The 24,383-nt window shown below is 53.9% G+C and overlaps 1 protein-coding gene across 3 annotated transcripts in view; it reads left to right on the top strand.

The window, feature by feature from the left end:
• Lingo1 (leucine rich repeat and Ig domain containing 1) overlaps positions 1-19,178 on the top strand; it is a 105,202-nt gene extending 86,024 nt beyond the window's left edge. The window contains exons 4-5 of one of the 3 annotated variants that reach the window (XM_051197523.1): positions 14,623-14,772; positions 16,305-19,178. In XM_051197523.1, the coding sequence (XP_051053480.1) occupies positions 14,758-14,772; positions 16,305-18,161 (1,872 nt within the window). In that variant the 5' untranslated portion in view covers positions 14,623-14,757 and the 3' untranslated portion in view covers positions 18,162-19,178. Of the gene's footprint in view, positions 1-2,056; positions 2,612-14,622; positions 14,773-16,304 lie in introns of those variants that run through there. The other 2 variants (XM_051197524.1, XM_051197525.1) reach the window with 2 other exon arrangements.
• Positions 19,179-24,383: the final 5,205 nt, after the last annotated feature.

The raw sequence follows: 24,383 nt of genomic DNA, 5'->3' as shown, positions 1-24,383 counted from the left end.
TGGCCGCGCCTTGCCTGCGTCAGTCGCCGCACCAGGAATAGCCCCCGCCCCCGCCCCCGCCCCGCAACGGGTCTGGCAGAGCCCTTACGCAGGAGCTAGAGAGCGTCTATTCCTGTCGGGCTGTGGGAGGAGGCGGCGCGGGAGGGCGGGAGCTCACCCGTAACTCACAAACAGCCGGGGTGGGGGAGCTGGGGAGACTGGAAAGGGGGTGCAAGGATCACGGAATTGGGGGGCCCCATGAGCCGCCTGCTCTGGGCTCTGGAAGGGAGGGGACTCATGTGTGGCCGCCCCACCTCCCCTCCTACCAGTAAGTCCCTCTGCCAAGCCTGCCTCCCACTGCTTTACTCAGCCCTGGAAAGCCATTCAAATTCCCTTTCCACGGTTTACAAGCTGTGTGACCGTGGCCAAGTCACGTAACCTCTCTGAGCCTGGGGTTCCTGCTTTCTGTCCCAGGGGAGCAATAGTGTCTCTTTCCGAGGTTGTTGGAGGAAGAATGTAAAATGCATGGAGCATCGCCGACAACTGCGAGGAAGGGGTTCTAGCTAGGGCTGAGATAAGGATGGACATAGACAGAAGGCAGGAATGTCCCAAGCAGTGGTGTGGCAGTGAGGCTGAGAGGCATCCAGAATCGGTTTCGCTGGAACAGGTTTGTGCAACTCTTTGGACTGTGTGTGAGGTTGATCTGTGGAAATCAAGACAGTGCTGGGGGTGGGGACTAGGGGATGGCCTCTCCAGGCCAGACAGGCATCTCCGAAATCTCCAGTCTGGTTTCTTGGAAGGAGAGGGAGATACTGGGAGCGAGATTCCTGTCCACCCCAGAAAGGGACAGGTCTTGGGCTGCCGCCTTCCCTTCCAGCTCTGCTTCCTTCTTTGCCTGCCGGCACCCCCATAAACTATCAGGAGTGTCGAGGTGCTAATGGGGAGAAGGGGGCTCTGCCTTGTGGCGGCTTCATTGATGGTTATTTCAATAAAACTGGCATAATTTTAAGGGGCATCTGGCTCCAAGCAGATGGAAAGGGGTGTACAGTAGGATGTGAGGTTCTAATGGGTTGCCCTCCTACTCCTCAGCCTTTGCCAGGCCACCCTGCCAGGCTAGTCTCTGTGTCTGTGTTCCAAGAAGGGTTTGGGTTTCTATGTAAAAGTCTTATTCTTTGAGGCCATCTGAAGACATAGTCCCAGGCCAGGATCTACCAAACTATTTATTTTAGGGAGTTAGGTGAATAGGTAAGCCCAGACCTAGGCTCTGTGCTGCCCTCTGGTGGTTGCTTGGTGGAGTGCTACCTTCCGGAGCCTGCCAGAGAGGCCTGCTGCCCTCTGCTGGACGAGAAATCCGACGGGGTGGGGACCCGAACGCTTAGGCTGATTCTAGATCTGGCCTCCGGGTAGATCCGCTAAACCAGCTTGGCTTCTACACTGCTCTCCTATGCTTCCCGTTCTGCGAGCCTCGCCCCAAGATCCCTAGGAAGGGGTGGGGGGCGGGGTTCCCAGACATTTCGAGAGGAGGGGTCAAGGCCTGACCCTCTTCACGCTGTCCTCTAAACAACCCTGGCCAGGTGGGGAGTCCTGTCTGTCCACGTGTGTGTGTCGGTCCACACGGTCGTGTGCAGTGACCCCAGTTAACACGTGTGAACACAGGCGCTCACATGCACACGCATGTGGCCAGAGAGACAAACACACGCGAATGGGTGCATGCTCCCTGGGAGTACCGCAGGCCGGGCTGGCTTGAGACTAGCCGGAGCCTGGGACCCAGAGGGGCGCTGCGTGGTGCAGGGCGGGAGCGCGGGGGCGCCGGCCTGGGAGCACTCATCGTCTGCTCCCGGCTGCCACTCTCGCTGCCCTCTGGGCGCTGGGCAGCTGCTGGGGCGCTCTTCGATCTTCACCCGGTTCTCAGAAAGAAGGACCCCCACCTCGGTTTTGCGGCCGCGCCTTCTCCTCCCCCGCCCCGCTCCTGCGCTCGCTCACTAGCTCCCTCCCTCTTTCTGTCCCTCCTCCCTCCCTGGCTCGCTGCTCGCTCCTCTCGCTCCCTCCCCACGCCGCGGCAGAGCGCGGAACCCGAGCGGGAGCCGGCGTGGGAGCCGGAGCGGGCGGCAGCGCAGGCGGCGGCCGGACCTGGACTCGTCCCGGTCCCGGAGCGCGCGGAGTCCCCACCCGCGCCGCTCGGGCCCCCATCCCGACGCGGGGCTCTGAGCAGCATGCGTGGCAGCTGCCCACCGGCCCCAGCCCTGGCCCCGGCCCCGCTGCGGAGAGCGCCCGGCCTCGACCCCGGCCCCAGCGGTAGAGGCGGCGGCGGCGGCGGCTCCCGGCCGGCCCGAGGGACAGAGCTAGGCTCCCGGAGCCCGCGCCAAGCGTCCTGAGCGCGCCAGTTCCTCTGCCTGCCGCGGCCGCGACCTCCGCCCCCGACTCCCGAGCTCCTGCCCCGGGGCCGGGTGGGCTCCCGCCCGCGTGGGGCAGACAGACGGACGGCCAGCCCTGCGAGGGCGCGTGGACCGGGCGGAGGTGTTAGAGGAGGAGACGGAGGAGGGGGGCTGGGCTGGGGCTGGGGCCGCGCCGGCAAGAGAGACATGCGATTGGTGACCGAGCCGAGCGGACCGACAGCGCGCCCGAGATGCAGGTGAGTCCCTCCACCGTGGCCGAGCCCTAGCAGGCAGCCCTGCGTTGAGTGTCTCTGGGAGCTGCCGTCGGCCCAGCCTTCACCACCCCCCTGGGGCTACATAGGGCATCTTGTACCACTCAGACTCCCTTTGGGGGTCACAGGCCTGATCCTCAAGTTTCAAATGGTTTTCCCATTTCTTTTCCACTGGCCCTAACAGATCAAGGAGAGATCCATTCCATTCCTACCCTGGTGCCCCCTACATCATCCTCCCATTCTGGGCATTGGTCTCCCAGAGGATATGGCTCTCGTAGCCCCGGATGAGTCTTTCAGTGGACCAGAGACCACCCCCTAGCCCTGGCTAACACTGCCAAGACTGGGGACAGTTTCACGCCAGGCCCCAGCTAGGGTTGCCCCTCTCCGCAAGAGCCTTCTCAGCCTCTTTCTGGTTCTTTTCTCTCTCTTCCCTGGTGAAGGGGAGGTGGAGAGGGGAAGAAAAGGGAGGGGGAAGTCCAGTTAAGGAAGACCCAGGAACCTTCTGGGCTCCCCTTTGTCTTCCTTCAGCCAGGCTTCTCACCTCCTCCTGCCCCACTTTTCACTCTGAGGGAAATGGGTAGGAAGTGGGAGCCTGCTGAGAAGGGGGAGGCGAGAAAGGGGCCGCCTGTGTGTCCCCAAACACACCCTATTTGGATGGGCTTTGGGCTTCCTGCCCTCCAAGACACCCCAGAAGATGTTTCTCTCTAGGTGGGTCCCACTTTGAGGAGGGGTGGGGCCAGGCAGGTGGGCAGTCCCCTGGGTCTCTTATTGCTGGGGATCCCTGCCCAGCCCCTGACCAGCTCTTGTCGCGGCACCTCCCCTTTGTTCTCAAAGGCCCTGTGGTGGGTGGATGGAGTGGCGACCAGGGCACATGGAAGATGGAATGGCTCTGCCATGGTGGGCGGGAGTGCAAGAGGCCTGAGGTGGGGGTAGGACCATCTGGGCCAGACCCTTTCTGCGAGCCCAGCCTTTCCTCAGTCCTTGGCTGGGCTTGGGCAGCCAGAGGGCGCCCGGCTCTCCTTGTTCCCGGTTCTGGGCTCAGCCTTGCTGGCCATTATGCCAACGACTCCAGCTCGGGGCCTCGGTGTCAGGGGAGTCCAGGGCACCAAGTAGGCAGACAGCCTGGGGCTTCCCTGGACCCACTGAGGACTGCTGGTGAGGGGGTGGGTGTTTTCTCTGCTCCTGGCCCTTTGTCCTTGTGTGGGCCAAGAGGGGTTGCAGAGTCCTCAGCCTCTGGGAAGGTGTGGGCTGGCACCTGGTTTGCTGGGAGGGAAGACAGAGGTGACAGAAATGGAGAGGTGGAGAAGGCATTGGGACCACACTGAAGGTGCCAGGGAATGGAGACATGGCCTCGGAAGATCTGAGGGCAACACCCAGCTGCCTCCTTGAGGAGACTCAGCCATAGAAGGACAGGACCCCATGGAGCTCCTGTTATCTCTGTACCCTCTCCCCCAGTTGGAGTGTGAGATGGCCTTGGGTAGAGCTCCATCAAGATTGTGATGCTCCCAAGCCCCGGAGTAAGTGAGGGTTCCGGAAGCAGCTTTTGCGGGATGGGTGTGTGCTGAGGTTTGAGGCTTTGTGAGTGGGGAGGGAGGGCTCATGCAAGACTGAATGGAATGTAGAGACTGTTTCGCCTGTCATGGTCCTCTTTGATCCTGTCCCTGTCTCTAATCACACATTTCCTACACTAGATAATAGCTTTTCCTTTTTGTTTGTTTTCAAACACAGAATTCTAGAGGGTCACTATCCTCCTCCAGAATGGGCTGTTGCTTAGCAAAAGAGTTGAGGAGAACCTCTATTTGCCATGGCTCAGCTGAGCCACTGTTAGGTGCCTGTGAAGGTAGACGGCCGGCCCTGTGGGCTAGGATCTTGCTCAGGCTTTTCTGTGTGTGACTTTCCCCACCCAGAGCATGACTACTGATTGTATTTTGTTCTATCCCTACCAGTTCTTCCCCATTAGCCTGTACCCTCCCTTGGTTTGTTCTATCACCCCTCCTCAAAAGGCTCTCTCCTTGAAGAAGCCTCCCCTGGCTGCTCTAAGTATCCCCATTGATTTACCATGGCACACCAGCCTGTTCATTCATGCATTTATTCTGTACATTCTGATGCGCTACTTGCTCAGCTCATGGCTAGACCCTATTGATTACCTTGAATACCTAGGCAAACCTCTGGGCATAGGAAAGACATCAAAAGGCTCTAGGACCTCCTGGCAAGGGCAACCTGGAGGGGACATGGGTAGGGCTAGATATGCACTAAAGGGACTGGAGAGAGTCAAGGCAGAGTGTTCAAGAAGGGAGAGGGGACTCCATGTGGGAGCTCATGGAGTCAGGCTCTTAGGAGAAGAGGGTGCCTGGAGGTTTTGCAAAGACACAGGAAGCAGAGGTTTCTAGAGTGCGAGGAGGCTCTCTGAAGAAAGCTTTGAGAAGGTGGGGTCATTTCCAAACACATTTGAGGCATTCTTGATTCTGACCTTTGTTTATGTGAATGACTGGATAAGTGAATATCCTTGAGTGCTGCGGACCAATTGCGCTTTTGCCTGAACGTTCAGCTTCTCTGGTGCCACTTCACTGTGAGAGCTGACTGTGTAGCCCTGGGTCTGGTTCGAGCCTCAGTCCCACCACTGACTCCTTCTGTGACTTTGGGTAACTTACCTAATCTCTCTGGGTCTCCATGTCCTTTCCAGTAAAACAGAGTTAACCATGGTAGCTACCTCAATGAAGATGGTGGCGATGAAATGTACTAATACACGCAAAACACTTAGAACAGTGTGGAGTGCATAGTGCATGTCTAATGAGTGCTAGCTACTCACAGTTCACATTGGCGATGTGCTTCCAGTTTCCTCCTTGGAGGCAGTGCTGAGATTTAGTTGTGTAGCTGAGAAAACAACCAGGAGAGGAGTGGTCTACGCAAAGCCCCCATCTTACAGGTGTAGGTTCACGCTAATGTGTTCTCCTTCTGACCATCGATGGTGGCTGTTCTCACTGGTCCAGGACTAGCTGTTCATTTGTTGATCCATACATTTGTATTAATAATAGTAGCACTTGCCAGGGCATGGTGGTGCATGCCTGTAATTCCAGGCAGGTGGATCTCTATGAGTTCAAGGCCAGTCTGTGCTATATAGTAAGTTCTATGCCAGTCCAGGCTACACACACACACACACACACACACACACACACACATTAAATAATCCAAGATAAAAATAGTAGTAGTGCTCACAATAACATGTTGAATACATGATCCAAGTCTCCAACTCCACCACTCAGCCTTTGCCTATTTCTGTATGCTTCTCCACACCTTGTCCTCTGCTCCTTTTCCTGAGGCAATTACCACATACACTATGTATTTAAATTTCTCTTGCCTCTTGTGTTAGAGGCTGAGGGTGTATATAACTCAGTGGTGAAACACTTGCCTAGTGTTCATGCAGTCCTGGGCTTAGTTAGTACCCAAAACCAAAATAAAATAATGTATTTAGCTGTGTAAGAACTGTGGCATCTTAGTTTTTACCTCTATATAGAATATAAACAACATGCAGTCCTCTGGAATTGACTTTTCATTCATTATCATATCCTTGCAAATGATAGTGAATATTCAGCACCCATTCATTTTTCTCTGATGGATTTGGTTGTCACTTGAATGTAACAGTGTACTCCTGGCCCTCCTATTGATGAACATTTGGATTGTTGCTCTTTTAGACAGGGCTGCCACAAACCCCGTCATCCCATCTCCTGAGGCAGTGTGGGAAGTGCCCCGAATTGTTGGACTTCAGGGCATGCTCATTTCATGTTCGGCTTTCCTAGGAACCGTGCCAACGTGTTTTCCAAATTGGTCAGACCACTTTATGCCTCTCCCGCAAGGGACGAGTGCTCCCTCCCATCACCCCCCCATCCCTAGACAACTCCATGCTATCTATCGGCTGCCTTGATTTTTCTTGATTGAATGAGTGTGAAATGGGATTTCATTATAGCCTTGATTTGCATTTCTGGGATTCAAGGTTTGTGGTGTATGAAGGGGGGTTGAGACAGGCAGCATCCAGTGCAGGTTGGATACTCACTAAGTGGTTATTATCCCCTGAAACTCAGTTCCCTATGAAATGGGGATGTTGTCTGTAAAAGTCCTGAGCTGGGGCATGGGCAGGAGTGATGGGAGGGGGACTCCCCAAGAAAGTGGAAATGAAGGAGGGGCAAGTAAGACTCACACTTCCGGATAGGAAAGAGCTGTCCTGGCTCAGGAGCTACGGGGAGCCTGTGCTTGGTTATTTTAACACCCTCTCCCTGCTCAGCTCCTGAAGATCCCCTTCCTGCACCCTGGCATTGATATGAGGCCTGGCACTGGTGAGAATGTGGTGGCCAACTGCTGGATGAAACACACGTAGGCTCCTTCCTCTGGCATTTGCAACTTCCTGGGGGCCCTCTCAGAGTGCTCTTGTCCAAGCAATGAATAGAGGGTGACCAAGCAAAATGGCTTCTGGGCATCCAAAGGACCCTAAACCACAGGACCCACCAGAGGGGCTAAGAAGCCAGGTGCTGGCAGGCTAAGTTGCAGTAACTCCCCTGTCAGCCTGGCGTACCCACAATTGATTTCACCCCCCCCCCTTCCCTGCCCAGGCCTGGGCCCCTGGAGCTGGTAAGAGACAAGCGCCAGGGCTGGCAGAATAATTATGCCTATTTCATGTGACACCCAAATTGATTGCCGCCAGGGTGACATTACCAGGGCATTGTTCCTCATCTCCAACCTCTTATTACATGTTATTAGAGTGTGTGGTGTGTGTGTGTTTTTCTATTTTTTTTTCCATTTCAGAAAATTAATCTCTCCCTGCCACCTCCTCTGCTTCCCTCTGCAGAGAAGCACTCTGGGCCTGGGAAGGGGGCAGGGCCCGGCCAGCATCCCTTTTCTGCTTGGTCTTGAGCAGGCCTGCAGCTACAGCCTGAGGCCTGGCTATCTCTAGTCCCTTGGCTTGGATCCAAGATGTGGGCATCTTAGAGCTGAGAGATAGCTTCCAGACAGGCCTCTTCTTGTAAGCCATGACAGGCTGCTCACAGTGAGGCCAAGGTGGGTCTCCCACCTCCTTTTTGTCTCGATCCACCCACCCACGGGGTCTTGGGTCCGCTCTCTGCACCAGCCATGGACACTTGATACCTTTGGCCTTGACACAGTTCTTAGAGATTTGCAAGGTTCTTACTCTCCTCACCACATGTGAGGTTGTACAAGAGCAGCTTTGTGGTCACCCAGCTGTGCCTGAGCAGGGCCCAGCATAGCCTATGTCTGACCGGAACCTACCAGCTCCCTGGCATGAGCTCAGTATACCATGCTGGAAGAATGGGCTTGTGCAAGGGACTGCCCAGGACTCAGCTGAACAGAAAGGGCTTGCCCAACCAATGCCAGGAGAAAGGAGGTATTTTTGTTTGGAATTTTCTAAGCATGACATAAATAACTCAGCAGACATTGCTTTATGATGTTATCTATCAGGGGCTTATTTCCCCCTCTCTGTGAAGCACAAATATTCCAAACCATCACCCACCTGTGACCTAGCTCCACCATGAGTTGTATGGCCACATTTTTGGCATGGCAGAGAAGATAGATAGCTGCAGGTGGGCCTTCCTAGCCCCAGCCTGAGATGCTGTAGGCCATGGGCAGTCCCAGGCTCTCTTAGGCCTCATTCCCCATCTGCATGATGGTCTCTAAGATATAATGCCTCTGGTTTCAGACAAGTGCAGGGCCATGAACTAACAGTGCAGGCTCAGTTTCCTCATCAGTTCAGTGGGCCACTGGGGCCATTGTGCTCAGTATGTGCTTTCTTCCACGCCCAGCATGGTGAGGACAGCATGAAGTCTTCTAGCCCCATTGCAAAGGAAGACATTATAGTCTCATTATAGCACTTCAAGATCTTAGAGGTCTCTAAATGACTGGTCAGGACAAGCTGGGGTCTAATGAATCCCAGCTCCGTCCCTTGTTGCTGTGTGACTTTCAGCAAATGATATGCCTTCTCTGTGCTTCAGTCCTTCCATCAGGAGAACAGGATAATTAGTTCAACCTCCTAATTGACTGTGAAGATGACACCAGTTGCCTGGCTGTGTGAGCTGCTTTGTGTTGTCCCTGTGTTTGTAAGACACTGGAGAGGGAGCCAGAGTTAGAGTCTCCAGAGTTCCTACCATGCTGAGACCTTGAACACATTCACAGGACCTCTTTGTGTTGCCTCTTCCTTTCTTCTCTTCTCTTTTCTTTTTCCTTTTGTTAATTTTTGAGGCAGGATCTCTATATATAGTCCTGGATGGCCTAGAACTATGTAGAACAATCTGGCCTTGAACTCACAGAGATCCCCCTGCCTCTGCCTCCCAAGTGCTGGGATTAAAGGCGTGCGCCACCACCCCCGACTGTTTCCAGTGTTTGACCCACAAAAGGGGAGTAATGATTCCACAGGCCTTGGTGGGTAACTGTCATTTCCACAGGCTGCTTGGTGCCTGGGGCCCTCTAGAAATGTTCTCAGCCACCATCATCATGTCGACCAACTTGCTACCTAACCCCAACCCCTGCTCCTTCCCCCACTCCTCTCTGTTCCCTCTACTTTAGCCTGCGTAGATCTGTGAGTCTATGCCCATCCCTCTCAAGCCCAAGGCCTGGGGCTCCCCATGTGATGGCAGGCGGGTGTATCTGGGAGAGGCCCTAGGAGTGAGTAAGGACAGGAGTACCCCTGCCTGAGGAGGATGAGGTGGAGACCTCCTGGGGTGCCTTTCTGTCCCTGAGAACCTGGATTGGCATCTCAGCTTAGGAGAAGGGTCATATGGGGTCCAGGATACGGGTTTCTAGCCTCCCCACCATCACTTTACATAGACCCTTGGCAACATCTCTTCACCTAAGGGACAGCCCCTGTTCAAGGAAGGGAGTGCTGCCTACTCAGGCAGGCCCAGCCCAGGTGACCTTGTAAAGTAAGTGGCAAGCTCCAAAAGTGGTCCAGTCCTCCCTTAGGATCACACAGCAGGGCAAGGTGCCCTGGCGGAAATCCAGGATAAAACCCATGAGCCCTTTGTCACCATAGTTGACTTTCTCTGGGCCCTGCCCAATCGCTGCTCCTCTCTTAGCCGGCCACTCCTGGAGGGCAGAGCCTATATATAGAAGCCTTTAAACACTAAGATGCTTTGACAATTAAAATTCATAATTTATCCCTCAAATGGCCTGAGGTTGTGGGTTGGCCGGAAGGCTGGCAGCTCCTGAGATGGGGTGTGCTTGGATCTAGTGGGCAGGGGCCTCCCTCCCTTGCACTCAGGGGCCAGATGCTTGACCGGGGCAACCCAGGGAGTTTAGGACAGCCAGGGTACCTGGAGGCTGGCCCAGCCTCACATCCTAAAAAGCTGATAGGTGAGCAGCCCAGTAGGTGACCTCCAGCCAGCCTTGGCCCACAGGCCAGGGGAGCACACTTGGGAGGACACTGGATTTCTCAGTGTGCCAGAGAGACGGACTGGACTGGGGCAGCAGGCCAGGTGCTCCCTCGCCCACAAACACGTTGGTGTCCTCTCTGTTTTCTCTTTGTGTGTCACATACGCACACTGAGTCTTTCTCTGTCACACATATACACATTAATGCTCTCTAGTACCCTTCTAGCCCTCTCACTGCACATGCGCGTGCACACACACACACACACACACACACAGAGAGAGAGAGAGAGAGAGAGAGAGAGAGACCCTGGGAACCTAGCAACTCTTTGCCAGAACCAAGAGCAAGAGGCAAATAAAGAATTATGCACAACAAAGGACATGACCTCAATTTTCTTCCAAGTTGATTTTTCTCTCTCCTGGATGTGGGGGGGGGGGTGGCAGTTGATATAGCTAGAGGCGAGTGCCAGCCAGGAGGGGACACACTGGACTGTTCCAGCCTGCCAAGACATCACTGCTCTTGCAGCTCAGCCTGGTTACTGACCCCTCCTCTCAGGGTCCCCTCCCCTGTGCCCAGGTGGCCTGCTCCTGGGCTCTTAGCCTAGCCCTGCAGACTAACACTATATCCCCCCATTAGCGGCTCCTTCCTTACACCATTATCAGCCATTCACACCTCAGCAGGGATGAGTCAGGACAGCCAGAATGGAGTGTCTTCAAGGAGCCCAGGGACTGGGCCAGGACTTGGGGCAGGAGAAAAGCCAACAGGAGTCCTGCTTGCTTTCAGCTTGACCTGGCCACAAGCCACCTCCTCCTTCATACCCTTGCTATCCTCTTCACCTCTTCCAGAATCCCTTCTTGAGCCTAGACTAGGTGCTGGAGGACAGGTTTGAGTCCTGACTAGTGTTTCAGGGGCCTGTGCCCACAGTTGTGTGACTCTCTGACTAGTTGAGGTGGGAGAGACTAGGGGTGCAGAAGTGAATGAAATCCAGCTCAGCATTTTACTCTGGGGGGAGGGGGCACAGAGAATCTAGGAGGGAGCACTAGCAGCAGGGCTCCATAGAAGCCCCACAAGAGGGGAGGAGTACCCATATCCACACAGCAGCTGGGTGGTGAAGGCTGGGCAGAACCCTAGCATAGGTTTGGGGAGGAACCAGCAGGCAGATGAAGAGTGTCTCTAGAAAGGCACCGTACCACCCAGCCACTTGATCTTAGCTGCCAGTGAACAGGTATGCTACAACATGGTGCTATCATGCTACAACATGGACCCAGCAACACTGAGGCTGAGGATAAAGAAAGGCCAGCAAGGCAACCACTAGAAGCAGGGCTCCCGTGGAGAGACCCAGACTTTGCCTGGCCTCTTCTCTGGTGACCTGCGTCCTACACTTTTGTTAGTCTGTCTGGCCACTTGAAGATGGTTAGCTGATCAAACCCACTGTAAGGGTGGTGGTGAGAATGGGGTAGCTTCACAGGCCCCAGTCTTACAAGTGAATGCCATACACTGTGAGGTGGGAGCCAGATGGCTGGGTTACCGTGCAGGCTCTGGTCCCGTGCACTTTTGATTTTTTTGAGGGGTTTCACTGTGTCACCCAGGCTGGCCTGGAACCCACAGAGATCCACCTGCCCCTGCCTCTGGAGTGCTGGGATGTCACCAAGCCTGGACCACTCCCTGACTTTTGCCACTTCCTTGTTCCTGTGCCTCTCACCTCCTCCTCCGCTTTCTGACTCTTTATTCCTACGTTCTCTTTTGCCTCCTCATCCATGAAACCCCATGTGCCTCTATTCTGCCATCCTCTCTCTCGTTCTCGCACTTGATCTGTTATGGGCAGTGAGTCTGGGCCTGAGCACTTTGGGGATTCCCTAGCTTTGCCACAGACCCAGCTGTGGGAACAGTGGGCTTCAAGGCAACGTGACCTCAGGTCACCGGCCTTGTTCCCAGAGAGGAAGTATCCAGGCCATCTACCATTCTAAGAATCTCAAAGATGCGTTGCTCTGATGGCCTGCCTCGTATAGTATAAGCTCTGGGGTGAGGATAACAAAGGAGGGCTGCCATCCCTGAAGAATGCTAAGTGGGAACACATGCAATCCTGACACAAAGCCCAGCAAAACTAAGCCGTCCGCCCATGCTGCAGCTCACCCCAAATGAGGGGAGATTTGAGTGCAGACAAAGGCATGTGTTCACAGCCACTGAACACATGGCAGGTACCCCATCTACCGCAGGGCTAAACACCTGAACATGGCTGTCTAAGAACCAGCAGCTTCCCTCTTCCCCAGGACACACACACACACACACACACACACACACACACACACACACACGCACGCACGCACGCACGCACGCACGCACGCACACCAGGCAGCCGGCTCTCCTAAGACCCATCAGAGGGACTGCGCCCTGCTGCCTACTGGCTTCTTGGCCTCATGCTGACACATTGAGTTCCCTTCCTGGACCTGGTTTCTCAGCTGTAAAATAAGCGAGGAATGCTTCTTGAGAGCCCAGGGTCTCTGAGGCAGTGTGTAGAGAGGCTCTCCGGTGTTAGTCCCTCCCCTTTTCTGAACAGGTCTCTAACTGGCTTGTGGGCCTGGCTCAGAGCTGCACCCAAGTGCCACCAGACAATGCTGCCTATGGGACAACATTCCAGCCCATGCACGAGCAATCCCACACCCTTTCCTTTGCCACCAGTTGTCCTCCTCACCAGAATCCCAGCGTGACTCTATGATCAGGAGAGCTGAGCAACCCGGGCCACCCTCACATGGGTCCTCCCAGCCCTGATGAAACTTCAGTCAGGTCTTCAGCAGCCGCTCTGTCCTCAGCCTAGGATGTTTGACTGTCCAGTGTTTTGAGTGTCAGTTCCCTGATGCTTTGAAACCCAGTGTCTGTTCAGTGAGGGACACAGGCCAGGGCACCCAACAGGCTGGTACACAGGACTGCAAATGGCAGTGTCAGGCAGCACTGTTTGAGCCAGGCCATGTCTGCCCTGGGACATAAGGGAAGGTGTGGGTGGTGACTGGCAACCCACCCATCCCTACTGCAGATAGTTCAGAAGCTCATCATGAACTAAACTGATGGCTTAGCTGCCTCCCCAGCCCTGCTTTGAGGAAAACTCAGGCCACTGCTGGTCTGGGCATCATGCCCTGGGCACTGCTATCCTCTGCCTGCCACCTGCCTGTCTTTGATGTTTATTTTCTTTGTATTTATTGTTCCAATTTTGAATTCTTGCCCTCATGAGAAGCTCTTCAGGGGGGCAAGGATCCGAATTAAAACACTGATTAAAAACCATAAAGCACCATGGAAGGTACAGGAGCAGCTTTAGACTTCCAGAGTCTCGGAGGTGAGTTGCATAGCTCACTTTGTAGTTTGGGTGACCCTTTCAGACCCCCGAACGTGTTATACTGACAAGGACCCCATAGGGGTGTGAGTCTAGGAGCCTATAATAAAGATGCTCTGCTGTCTGTTATGCTGGTGTGGACAGGCATCCTTGCCTCTCAGGGCCTTGGGTTTCCCTACCTTTCAGGACAGCCAACTGTAAAAGACGGAGAATGATGTGCTGAGGAGATAGCTAAGTCTGTAAAATGCTTGCCACTCAAACATGAGCTCAGATCCCCAGCACTCACATGAAATGTCAAGAACAGTGATGTTCACCTATAATACCAGCTCTGGAAAAGCAGAGAGGGATCCCTAGAGTTTGCAGATCAACCAGTCTAGCTGAACTGGTGAGCTCCAGACTCAGTGAGAGGTGTGGCTTCCTCAGGCATGTGTACACGTATGAGCATGCACTCACACACAGAGAGAGACTCACACAGAAGTAATAAAAAAGGCAAGGTTGTGTACATGGGAACCCTACTGACCTCATGGTACATGGCCATTGCTCTATGGTGAACTGCCTGGCTTGGGGTGGTAGCTCTACAGGGCAAGGCTGCCCAGCTTTGCCTCCAACATTTTGAAATACCCCAGGTTTCATTGTTCAGTGGGCTTGCACCAAGGTCGGCCCCGGCAGAGGGGTTTCCACTGTTCATAACAACTCCCTCTTGATCACGAGTTGCCTCCCACAGAACATTCCCCAGAGGATGTTCTTGAACACTTCACTATAGCAGGTGAGATATATGGAGCTGGGACAGTGGCTGTGTGACCCAGAGTTGAACATACATCACCTGGTGGCTGGAGAGCCTGGTTCCCTCTTTGTGCAGGTGCCAGGATGCTCCCCTCTCTCTTTATGCAGGGCAGGCATTATGGCATTGTCCCCAACTGCTTGTCATCCTCTTGTGCCTTACCTTTTCTCTCAGTTGGCCCAACTGTCGTTTGGAATGAGGTGAGCCACACAGTGATCTCGTGCCACTGCTAGGAAGCATCAGGTGTGTTTGTGTTGTAGGCAAGTGATGACATCTTAGTGACTCAAGGAGGACTTCATAGAGGAGGTGGTCTTCAGGGCAGAAGGCTGGAAAGGCAGCTGGGACCGTTCCCCAAAAGGAGAAAGCTTAGGGACAGGGTATGCAGGACAAGGGGGGACACCTGTGTGGCACTGTGGGGTGGGGCAGGAGATGGGTGGCTGCTGTAATACACAGGTGCTGTGCATGCGTGTGTGCAAGAAGGGTTTGTCAACAACCCTTGTTCCTCCCTTCTCTCTTCTCCAGCCTCCTCTGGCAGCTCCCAGGCTAGCCCAGGCATGAGATGGGTGCTAAAAGTTCTGTTCATTTCTTGAGGTCCCCGGCCTCACACCCACACCAGCCCCAGCTGCTGGCCCAATTACTTATTGATCGCCTGTCAGGATGTTTGCTTTTCTGGTGGGTCACTGGAGCGTGTGTGACTGTGGAAAATGGTCCTGTGGGGGCAGGGTAGGATGATGCTCAGACACAGAAGAATCTGGAGAATGAGGGAGAGGGAGGGAGAGGGGGAGCAAAACCCTTGGGGATAACAAAACTGTGCAGATTCCATAACATGTCAATGACACCATGAGTTCTCTCTGGTTAATCAGTCACTTAGTCGATCAACAACCAGGAAATACCTGTCAGTTCCTAAAGACCAGCAGAGCATTTGTGAGTGTGAGGAGCCAGAGCTTGATCCAAATTGGTCCCTGCTACTGGTTGAGTGGCAGTCAGTCTCTCAGAGCCTCGGTTGCCTTACTAGTTGACATGGATGACAACTATGACAAGTTGTGGCTTAAAGGCAGAGGCTATGTCAAGAGATGGGGAAGAGCCCAAACTGGGCACAGATGGGATTCCCAAGCCTGGCCTCCCAGTCTTGCAGTAGGCTCCACAGGGCCATGGATGGATATAGGACTGGATTGCAGCAGTACACCCCACTAGGGCCAGAGGCAAGGGTAATGAGCATTGTAGCATTTTCATCCCACTAGTGGCAGAAGGTTGCAATGGGCCACTGCCTTGGTGCATCCCTGAAGGCCTCTTGGCTCCTCCTCACCCCATCTCCAGGCCAGTTCCCCAGAAGGAGCAGAAGGCAAGGCAGGCAGCACCAGAAACAGCAGAGCTATGCAGGGCTCACTCCCCCCCCCCAGTCTCCCACCCCGTCTCTCTGCCACCTCCCACCAAGTTCAGCATGTCTTAGGACCCAGCTTTAACCAGTCTTGTATGCTTAGTACTACATAGGCATATGTAAGACTGCCTTAGAGGTCAGACCAGTAACTGGAGGAGCCTGATGGTGGGGAGAGGTGATGGGAACCCAGAGAGGCAAATGGATAGGACTTCTGGAGGGGGAATCCTTCATCTTGAGGATCTGGTAAATCTCAGGGTCAGCTGGGTCTTCAATACAGGATTTCTACAGTCTCGAGAAACAAGGGTGGCAATGTTACAGCCAGGATGCAGGTAACACTGATGCTCTGAGTTGAGTAGCTGATCTGATCAGGGTTAGGTCCTTGTAGAAGAGGTAGTCCAGGGCTCACAGGACCCACAGGACATCAGGTAAGATCTTCAGGTGCAGAGGCTTGCTGCTGGGTCCTGGCTGCTGGATGGTACCCCATCCTGGAGCATATTTGGTACCTTCTACAAGTACCCAGGGTTTGTAGGCCACCAAGCACTCAAGTAGCAGAGCTGGGTAGAAGGTATCATGGTGTCTGCCAGAGTAGAGTGCCCAGCAGCCTTAGGAGCCCTTGCCCTGTAGGCTGAGTCCAGTTGGGTTCTCCCTTCACCTTCAGGACTATTCCCACAAACCTGGGACATACCTAGAGTAAATTGTGACCCTCAAAGGAGATGGCGCTGCCCTGCCTCTGCAACCTTTCCATCTGGGATGCGGGTGAGGTGGGGTCCAGCCAAGCACTGCCCGCTCACTGCCACCTCTGTTCTGTGCTTGCTTCTGGCTGCAGGTGAACGAGAGGATGCTGGCGGGGGGCGTGAGAAGCATGCCCAGCCCCCTCCTGGCCTGCTGGCAGCCCATCCTCCTGCTGGTACTGGGCTCTGTGCTGTCAGGCTCTGCCACAGGCTGCCCGCCCCGTTGCGAGTGCTCAGCGCAGGACCGAGCAGTGCTCTGTCACCGAAAGCGCTTTGTAGCGGTGCCTGAGGGCATTCCCACCGAGACTCGCCTGCTGGACCTGGGCAAAAACCGCATCAAAACGCTCAACCAGGACGAGTTTGCCAGCTTCCCACACCTGGAAGAGCTGGAGCTCAATGAGAACATCGTGAGCGCCGTGGAACCTGGCGCCTTCAATAACCTCTTCAACCTGCGGACGCTAGGGCTGCGCAGCAACCGCCTGAAGCTCATCCCGCTGGGTGTCTTCACCGGCCTCAGCAACCTGACCAAGCTGGACATCAGTGAAAACAAGATTGTCATCCTGCTGGACTACATGTTCCAAGACCTATACAACCTCAAGTCGCTGGAGGTCGGCGACAACGACCTCGTCTACATCTCCCATCGAGCCTTCAGTGGCCTCAACAGCCTGGAGCAGCTGACTCTGGAGAAATGCAATCTGACCTCCATCCCCACTGAGGCACTTTCCCACCTGCATGGCCTCATTGTCCTGCGGCTACGACATCTCAACATCAACGCCATCAGGGACTATTCCTTCAAGAGGCTGTACCGGCTCAAGGTCTTGGAGATCTCCCACTGGCCCTACCTGGATACCATGACCCCCAACTGCCTCTACGGCCTCAACCTGACATCTTTGTCCATTACACACTGCAACCTGACCGCTGTACCCTATCTGGCCGTTCGCCATCTGGTTTATCTCCGCTTCCTCAATCTTTCCTACAACCCCATCGGTACCATCGAGGGCTCCATGCTGCATGAGCTGCTGCGGTTGCAGGAGATCCAGCTGGTAGGTGGGCAGCTAGCCATGGTGGAGCCCTATGCGTTTCGTGGGCTCAACTACCTACGTGTGCTCAATGTCTCTGGCAACCAGCTGACCACCCTGGAGGAGTCGGCCTTCCACTCAGTGGGCAACCTGGAGACACTCATCCTGGACTCCAACCCACTGGCCTGTGACTGCCGGCTGCTGTGGGTGTTCCGGCGCCGCTGGCGGCTCAACTTCAACAGGCAGCAACCCACCTGCGCCACACCTGAGTTCGTCCAGGGCAAGGAATTCAAGGACTTTCCAGATGTACTCCTGCCCAACTACTTCACCTGCCGCCGAGCCCACATCCGGGACCGCAAAGCACAGCAGGTGTTTGTAGATGAGGGCCACACGGTGCAGTTTGTGTGCCGGGCGGATGGCGACCCTCCACCAGCCATCCTTTGGCTCTCACCGCGCAAGCACTTGGTCTCAGCTAAGAGCAATGGACGGCTCACAGTCTTCCCTGATGGCACGCTGGAGGTGCGCTATGCCCAGGTACAGGACAACGGCACATACCTGTGCATCGCAGCCAATGCTGGCGGCAACGACTCCATGCCTGCCCACCTGCATGTGCGCAGCTACTCGCCCGACTGGCCCCATCAGCCCAACAAGACGTTCGCCTTCATCTCCAACCAGCCAGGCGAGGGAGAGGCCAATAGCACCCGCGCCACCGTGCCTTTCCCCTTCGACATCAAGACGCTCATCATCGCCACCACCATGGGGTTCATCTCCTTCCTGGGCGTTGTCCTCTTCTGCCTGGTGCTGCTGTTTCTCTGGAGCCGGGGCAAAGGCAACACAAAGCACAACATCGAAATTGAATATGTGCCCCGGAAATCGGACGCAGGCATTAGCTCAGCTGATGCACCCCGCAAGTTCAACATGAAGATGATATGAGGATGGGACGGGGTTGGGGCACAGGGGCCCCCAGAGGAACACTGGGCAGGGAAGGAGCTGGGCTGCTGCCCACTCGCTACCAGGCCTTCCCACCTCTTCCCTGCCCTCCTTGCCCACTCTCCCCCTACCCGCCCTCCAAGTGCCCCTGCTGCCTCGCCAGCCCTCATCGCCTGCCCTTCTTCTACCAGGACTTCAGAAGGCCAGGCCTGAGGACCCCACCTGCACAGGGGCCAGAGTTGACATACGAATCCAAAGCCGAGGAACCAACACGCGGCAGAGTCAATAATTCAATTTAAAAAAAAAAAAAAGTTACAAACTTCCTCTGTAACTTGGGTTTCAATAATTATGGATTTTTATGAAAACTTGAAATAATAAAAAGAAAAAACTATTTCCTATAGCTAGTCGGAATGCAAACTTTTGACGTCCTGATGGCCCCAGGGCCTTCTTCCAACTCAGTTTCTTGTTTTCTCTTCCTCCTCCTCTTCCTCCTTTCTCTTCTCTTCCCCCGTGGGGAGGGATCACTCAGGAAAACAGGGAAGGAGATTCCAGCCCCACCCTCTGGCCCACTCTGCTAGGCACCGTTTGGAATCTAGGACCCAACTCTAGCGGGCATTTTGCAGGAAGTAGGGGAGGGGACAGTACTGCCCAGTGTGGGTGGGGCCTGTCTGCTGGCTGCCAGGCAGCACTGCCAAGGGGAGGTGGGGCCAGGCTCGGGTGTGGCTGAAACTGGGACAGGCAGGGGTCGTCTTGGGGGAACAGCACAGTCAGTGGAAAGAGTAAGGAGCCAGAGGCAGGCCTGAGTCTTCTCCTCTGGTCCCAGCTCTGCTGCTCACTGTTGTGTGGCCTCAAGCAGGTCACTGGCTCTCTCTCTCTCTGGGCCTCAGTCTCCACATCTGTACAAATGGGAACATTATCCCTGCCCTGCCTACCTCACAGGGCTGTTGTGAGGAATTGATGAGATGATGTATGTGAAACACTTTGTAACCTGTAAAGCGCTGTGCACATGTGTGTGGGTGACTGCTCTCATTATGGTCATTATTCTCTCACGGTGGGATGGGATCCCCTTGGGCTCAGGGCTGGGGGAGGGGGGCAGCTCTTGGGGCTCCCATAGGCTCCTCCTAGGGCACTGTGTGGGTAGGAGATTCTGGGTTTTAGCTCCACAGAGCATGGTAGATTCTTCTACCTCTGACTAGGAGGCCCCCCTAGACAGAGACTAGCTTTGACTTGGATGTGGACCGATATTGGAAGTGCCAAGTCTTATATCCACAACTATTTATTGACTATTTGCTACTTCCTGTGTAGAGTCCTCAGGGTAAGAGGCAATTCTGGGGCGCTCTGGAGATAGTCCTTCCACTAGGCCACGCTCTGGGCCTATCCTGGGTTTAGCAAGGTCTCTTAGGCCAACCAGGACAGCCAGACAGTAACCTCCACCTGAACCACACTGTTCAAATCTAAACACTCTCAACTCAACCATGGAGAGGGTTGCCCTGGGCAACAGAGTGACAAGGTAGTGGCTGTTTGTTACTTTCCTAGAAAGAATTCTTGGGCCTTGTCTGAAAAGCTAACCACAGCTCAGCCATCAGACCTAGTACTCACTATACCTCATGTCTATGGGCAGAGAGGTCATGGTCCAGGGACACCTGGCCTCTCCACTACAAGTTGGTGTGTCCTCCTATGGGTAGCCTCTGTTCATCCCTATGTGGGTTCAGGGTTTCCTGACTCCCTTTCCCTAAGGGAAAGCTATAGCAATGCAGAGACCAAGGGGCACAAACCCAGCTGATCAAGGATGGAGAGCAATAGGGAGGTCAGTCCTCAGTATCAAGAAACTGCTAGAATGCAGCTCATCCAATGGGCTCCATCTCTAAGCCAAGGCCCAGGAGTGAGCAGCATGTCTGGTGAGAGAGCATGGGATGAACACTTGGTCCTTTACTCACTCATTCATTCATTCACTCTCTCATTCATTCATTTCTCAGGCACCATTGCCATGCTCTGCTCCCAGCTTGGCTGATGTCTAAGGCTATGGCCAGCCTAGGCCCAACCTGTTCTCCCAACCACTGCCCAGGATTGCCCTAGTTCTGGACAAGGTTTGAGCCCTCTGGTGACCTCCTTCCCAAAGGGAGCTTAAGCAGGTAGTTACAAGGTTCTGAGGGTCAGGTCTGTGTTCAAGTTCTAATTCTGTCACTCACCAGCTAGGCGGGACTGTTCTCCAAGCTTCAGTCCCTCACCTGCAGAATAAAGGTACCCCCCTACCTGAGTCAGGTCTCACTATGTAGCCCTAGCTGGCCTGGAACTCACAGATCACCTGTCTCTGCCTCCTGAGTTCTGGGTTAAAGATGTGTGCCACCATACCTAGTCTTGATCTTACTGCTTTTGCAGGTGAGAAGGATCAAATGAGGAAGAGGTGTGTTTGATGACTGTTACCATGGTGGTAATGCTGATTACTGTCAAATGCAGCTCTTGTGCACACACAGAGGATGAGGACCAGGGATACCAGCAGCTTAGCTGAAGCCGGTCAGCTTCCAAGTGACAGAATCAGGGTCTGCTTCCAGACTCTCAGAGCCACAGCCTTCTCAACCCGGCCCAGGGCTTCTCAGCCATGCAAGGACAAGAGAACTCAATGGGCAACCAGAGAGACTAGGGTACGTAGGGTCCTTGGCATGTAAGCAGTCTGCATCTAAGAGGCTAGTCATATTGTGTGATGCTTCAAGAGTTCTGCATGCCTGCCATCTCCTGAGAGAGACCAGAGCCCAGGCTCTCTGCCACCCAGTCTGGAGGCTGAGCAAGTACACCATCCTTCCCCTCCAAGAGGGTGCATATGGAATTGTCACATGATCTCTGGGATGCTTCAGGTGCTGCTAGAGTAATAGGGACAAGGTGCTAATTTACTCCTGGCTCCTGGGACAGAAATGGTTCCCATGGAAAGTCAGGGACATGAGAAAATTCCTAGGTTGCTGCCAGGCTTGAAAGAGTTGGTTTGGGTGAGGAGTGCCCCGAGTCATAGGAAGGCTTGATTGGTCTGGAAGCTAGAAGGCTGGTGGGTCTTGGCACAACTTCTTTTCACTGTGGAAGGTGTCATTTGTAGAAGAGGGCACTCATCACTGCCATATGCCTTGTTAGGGCTCAGGGGCATCCTGGGATACCTAGCTGAGGAGTCTATTTCTCTGTGCCCAGCATTCTCTGGAAGGGACACAGGAGCAATGGGGACCCCCACCAAGGATACACAGGCACTGGCCTGGAAGTTGAACCCAGAGGCAGACAGAATCAAACTTTCTGGCCCCCTACACCCTATCATAATCCTGGGGTCCTGGTCTGCACATGTGGCCCTGCAGGGATGTCCTACCATCCCAAATGTGGTGGGGGGCGGGGGCAGTGCTGCACTCAGCTAACCTCTCCACCTGGGGCCAAGGGAAGAAGTAATAAGAAGCTACTGGGTTAAAGAGGACAAGATCTGGAATCCTGATTACCCACCCATTTTCTAGGGGACAGAACCAAAGCCACTTTTAGGAGCAGGTCATGGCAGAAAGATGATGGGACCACCCTCACAAAGTAAATGGACCAGGCCAAGCTGACATCCAGGAGATAAGCCCTACATGGTACAGCAAGCTCTTCTTTTTATTTACCCCTACTAGAGTCACACAGCAGAGACAGGTAAATAACAGGCTTTAGAGCCAGGCTGACTTTGATTCAAATCCCATCACCACTGAGATCCTTGTACTAAACAGCATCCAGAATCCTATTTTTAGGATAACTTGGAATACATTATGTTGTATGATTTGGGGTACACTGGAGATTAGCCTGATGGGCAAGCAAGGGGAATGATGGCTGAATCCAGGAGCTGGTGAGTCAGGGACTTCGTAGGACTTGGTGGGGTCGGTTAGAAGCCAAGGTGGTCATCCCCTTCACACAGATCCCCTGGACACAACTGTGGGAGAGATTGGAACAGACATGGCCACCAGTCTCCCTGCTTGGACAGAACAAGGCCCTGAAGGACAGGGCCATGTTGGTGAGTGCCACTGAGGGCTACAGACAACAAAGAAAAGAAGCAGGATAGGCCTTTACTGATGTCAGGGTCCCTGGTCAAGAGGATTTGAGACCTTGGTGTCAGGGTTCCTGTGGTACAAGAGGACAGAGACTGGGATGTAGCTCAGTTGGTAGAGTTCTAATGTAGCATGAACAAGGCCCCAGGTTCAATCCCTAGTACCACATATAAGCATGGTGGTACATAACCCAGAAGTAGAGGCTGGGGGATCTAGAGTTCAAGGTCATCCTCAGTATGCAGTGAGTTCAAGGCCAGCCTTGGCAGGGAGGGATAAAAAAAATAATAATAAAATTTTTCAAAAACCCACAAAACCAAGTACAGCACAGACCCACCAGAGAGTGAATACCCTCTTGCCATAACAGCACATACAAGACAGAAAGTCATGCCCTGACTCTCAGCTGCTCTTAGGAAATATTCAGCTCCTGCCTCCTTCCTAATATGGCTTATTAGAGTCATCTCTTCATGGTTGCAAAGGAAACTAATCTACCTGGTCATCTACCAGCCAATGCCTTGGCTGCCTCAGAGTAAGGTTCTCATCTCTTGCCCAATCAGTTGTGGTTAAGGAGTTGCAGAGGCAAAATTTAGGTAAAGAAGTCACAGAAGGGCAAAGGGGTGGGGGTGGGGGTAGAATCTCCTGTTTCTGCACAGCTACTCCCAAAACTTAGTGGTTTGGAGCCAGAACCATGTATTGGTATTCCCTCTTCTGGAACTAGGGCAGAGTCTGGCCTATTTCTGCCCTGTGGGATGTCTACCAGGGGAACCTGACTGGGGCTAAAAGACCCAAAGTAGTTTGTGACCATGGCTGTTACTTTATCAAGGGAGACTGGAAAGGCTAGGGACAACTAGCTTCTACTTCCACATGGCCTGTCCAGACTAGCTTGACATCTTCTTGGAGGTGTCCCTCTATTACAGTGTAACAGAAGCCACTAAGTGTCTTGACACCTGTGTTAGAATGTTCCACATGAACATCTGGGCTCCTTCTGCTATCCAGGCATATCACAGGCTCCTCAGCTAAGAGGAGGAGAGTGGGGCCTGACAGGAAGAGCTACGTACTCATACTAGAAGACAAGCAGGACAGGAAGGGTGCTACAGACATTCTGGAAGTTACGCTCTACAGGAACAACTATAGTCTCTTTGTCCTTGAAGGATGCATCTGTTGATGTAGAAACCTCTACAGTTTGCTCTGGAATAGGGAACTCTGGGAGTAATGATAAGTGCAGGGACCATACAGAGCTGAGACTGGCTGACTTTGCTGTCCCCTGGTACAATGTCCTTTCTGTAGCAGGCTGTGGCAGGGGCAGCAATCCTGACAGCCAGTTTAACAAGGGTGTGTGGCTACAACTAAGATACAAGCCATCCCTAAATCTTCTTCTGTAATCCAACTCCAAAGACGTTCTAACATATGCCCTTTCAGAGGTGAATCTGGAAGATTTGGGGGGTGGAAAAAGGACTATCTCAAGGTTGGTTTGAAATCCAGGACTCATTTCGAACCACTCCCAACTTATGCTTCCCATCCATGAAGTGTAACAGCTACACCACATCCAGCAGTCTCTCTTTCATGGATGAATGAGGTTGGTGGCAAGCATGCTACGGTGTGGGTAGGCGAACACAGTGTGTGTGAACATCCATGGTCAATATCTGTACCAGTTAACTCTCCTAGACCACCTGGCACTTCTGTAGAATATAGAACTCTGATCAGAATACAAGGCATAAGGTTTAGCAGCTGTTCCAAAGGCCTGGCAATCTGGCCTTGGCATCTGCTGGGAACTGGGGACACTGTAGCCATGTAATGCAGTCCCAGTGGTCAGAGCTCGTCCCAGGAGTTTGGTTGCTCAGCTTGCAAAGGGATTTATGACATAATCTGCATCCCCAACCCTGGCTGCTACTATGCCAGGGAGGGCTGGGGAGGCCTCTGGAGACACAGAGACTGAATGAAGGCTGCCCCAGCACAATCCCAGACCCTCTCCTCCTTTCCCCCCACCCCCGGCTCCTTTGAATCCAGCCCTGTTCTCTGAGCATCCTCATCAGCTCTATCCTTGCTCCCTGGTCCCTCTGTACTTTGGGGACACCTTCCTGGGAACGGTGTTGCAGAATATTCCAGGGAACAAGAGGAGGAAGCCAAAGGAAGGGAAGGCCAGGCAGGGGTGGGGTGAGGGGTCCTCTCTGTGACCATCTCTTGCCCA

Source organism: Phodopus roborovskii, unplaced genomic scaffold (assembly GCF_943737965.1).
Source record: "Phodopus roborovskii unplaced genomic scaffold, PHOROB, whole genome shotgun sequence".
Taxonomy (NCBI): domain Eukaryota; kingdom Metazoa; phylum Chordata; class Mammalia; order Rodentia; family Cricetidae; genus Phodopus; species Phodopus roborovskii.
This window is presented reverse-complemented; position numbering and strand designations above follow the sequence as displayed.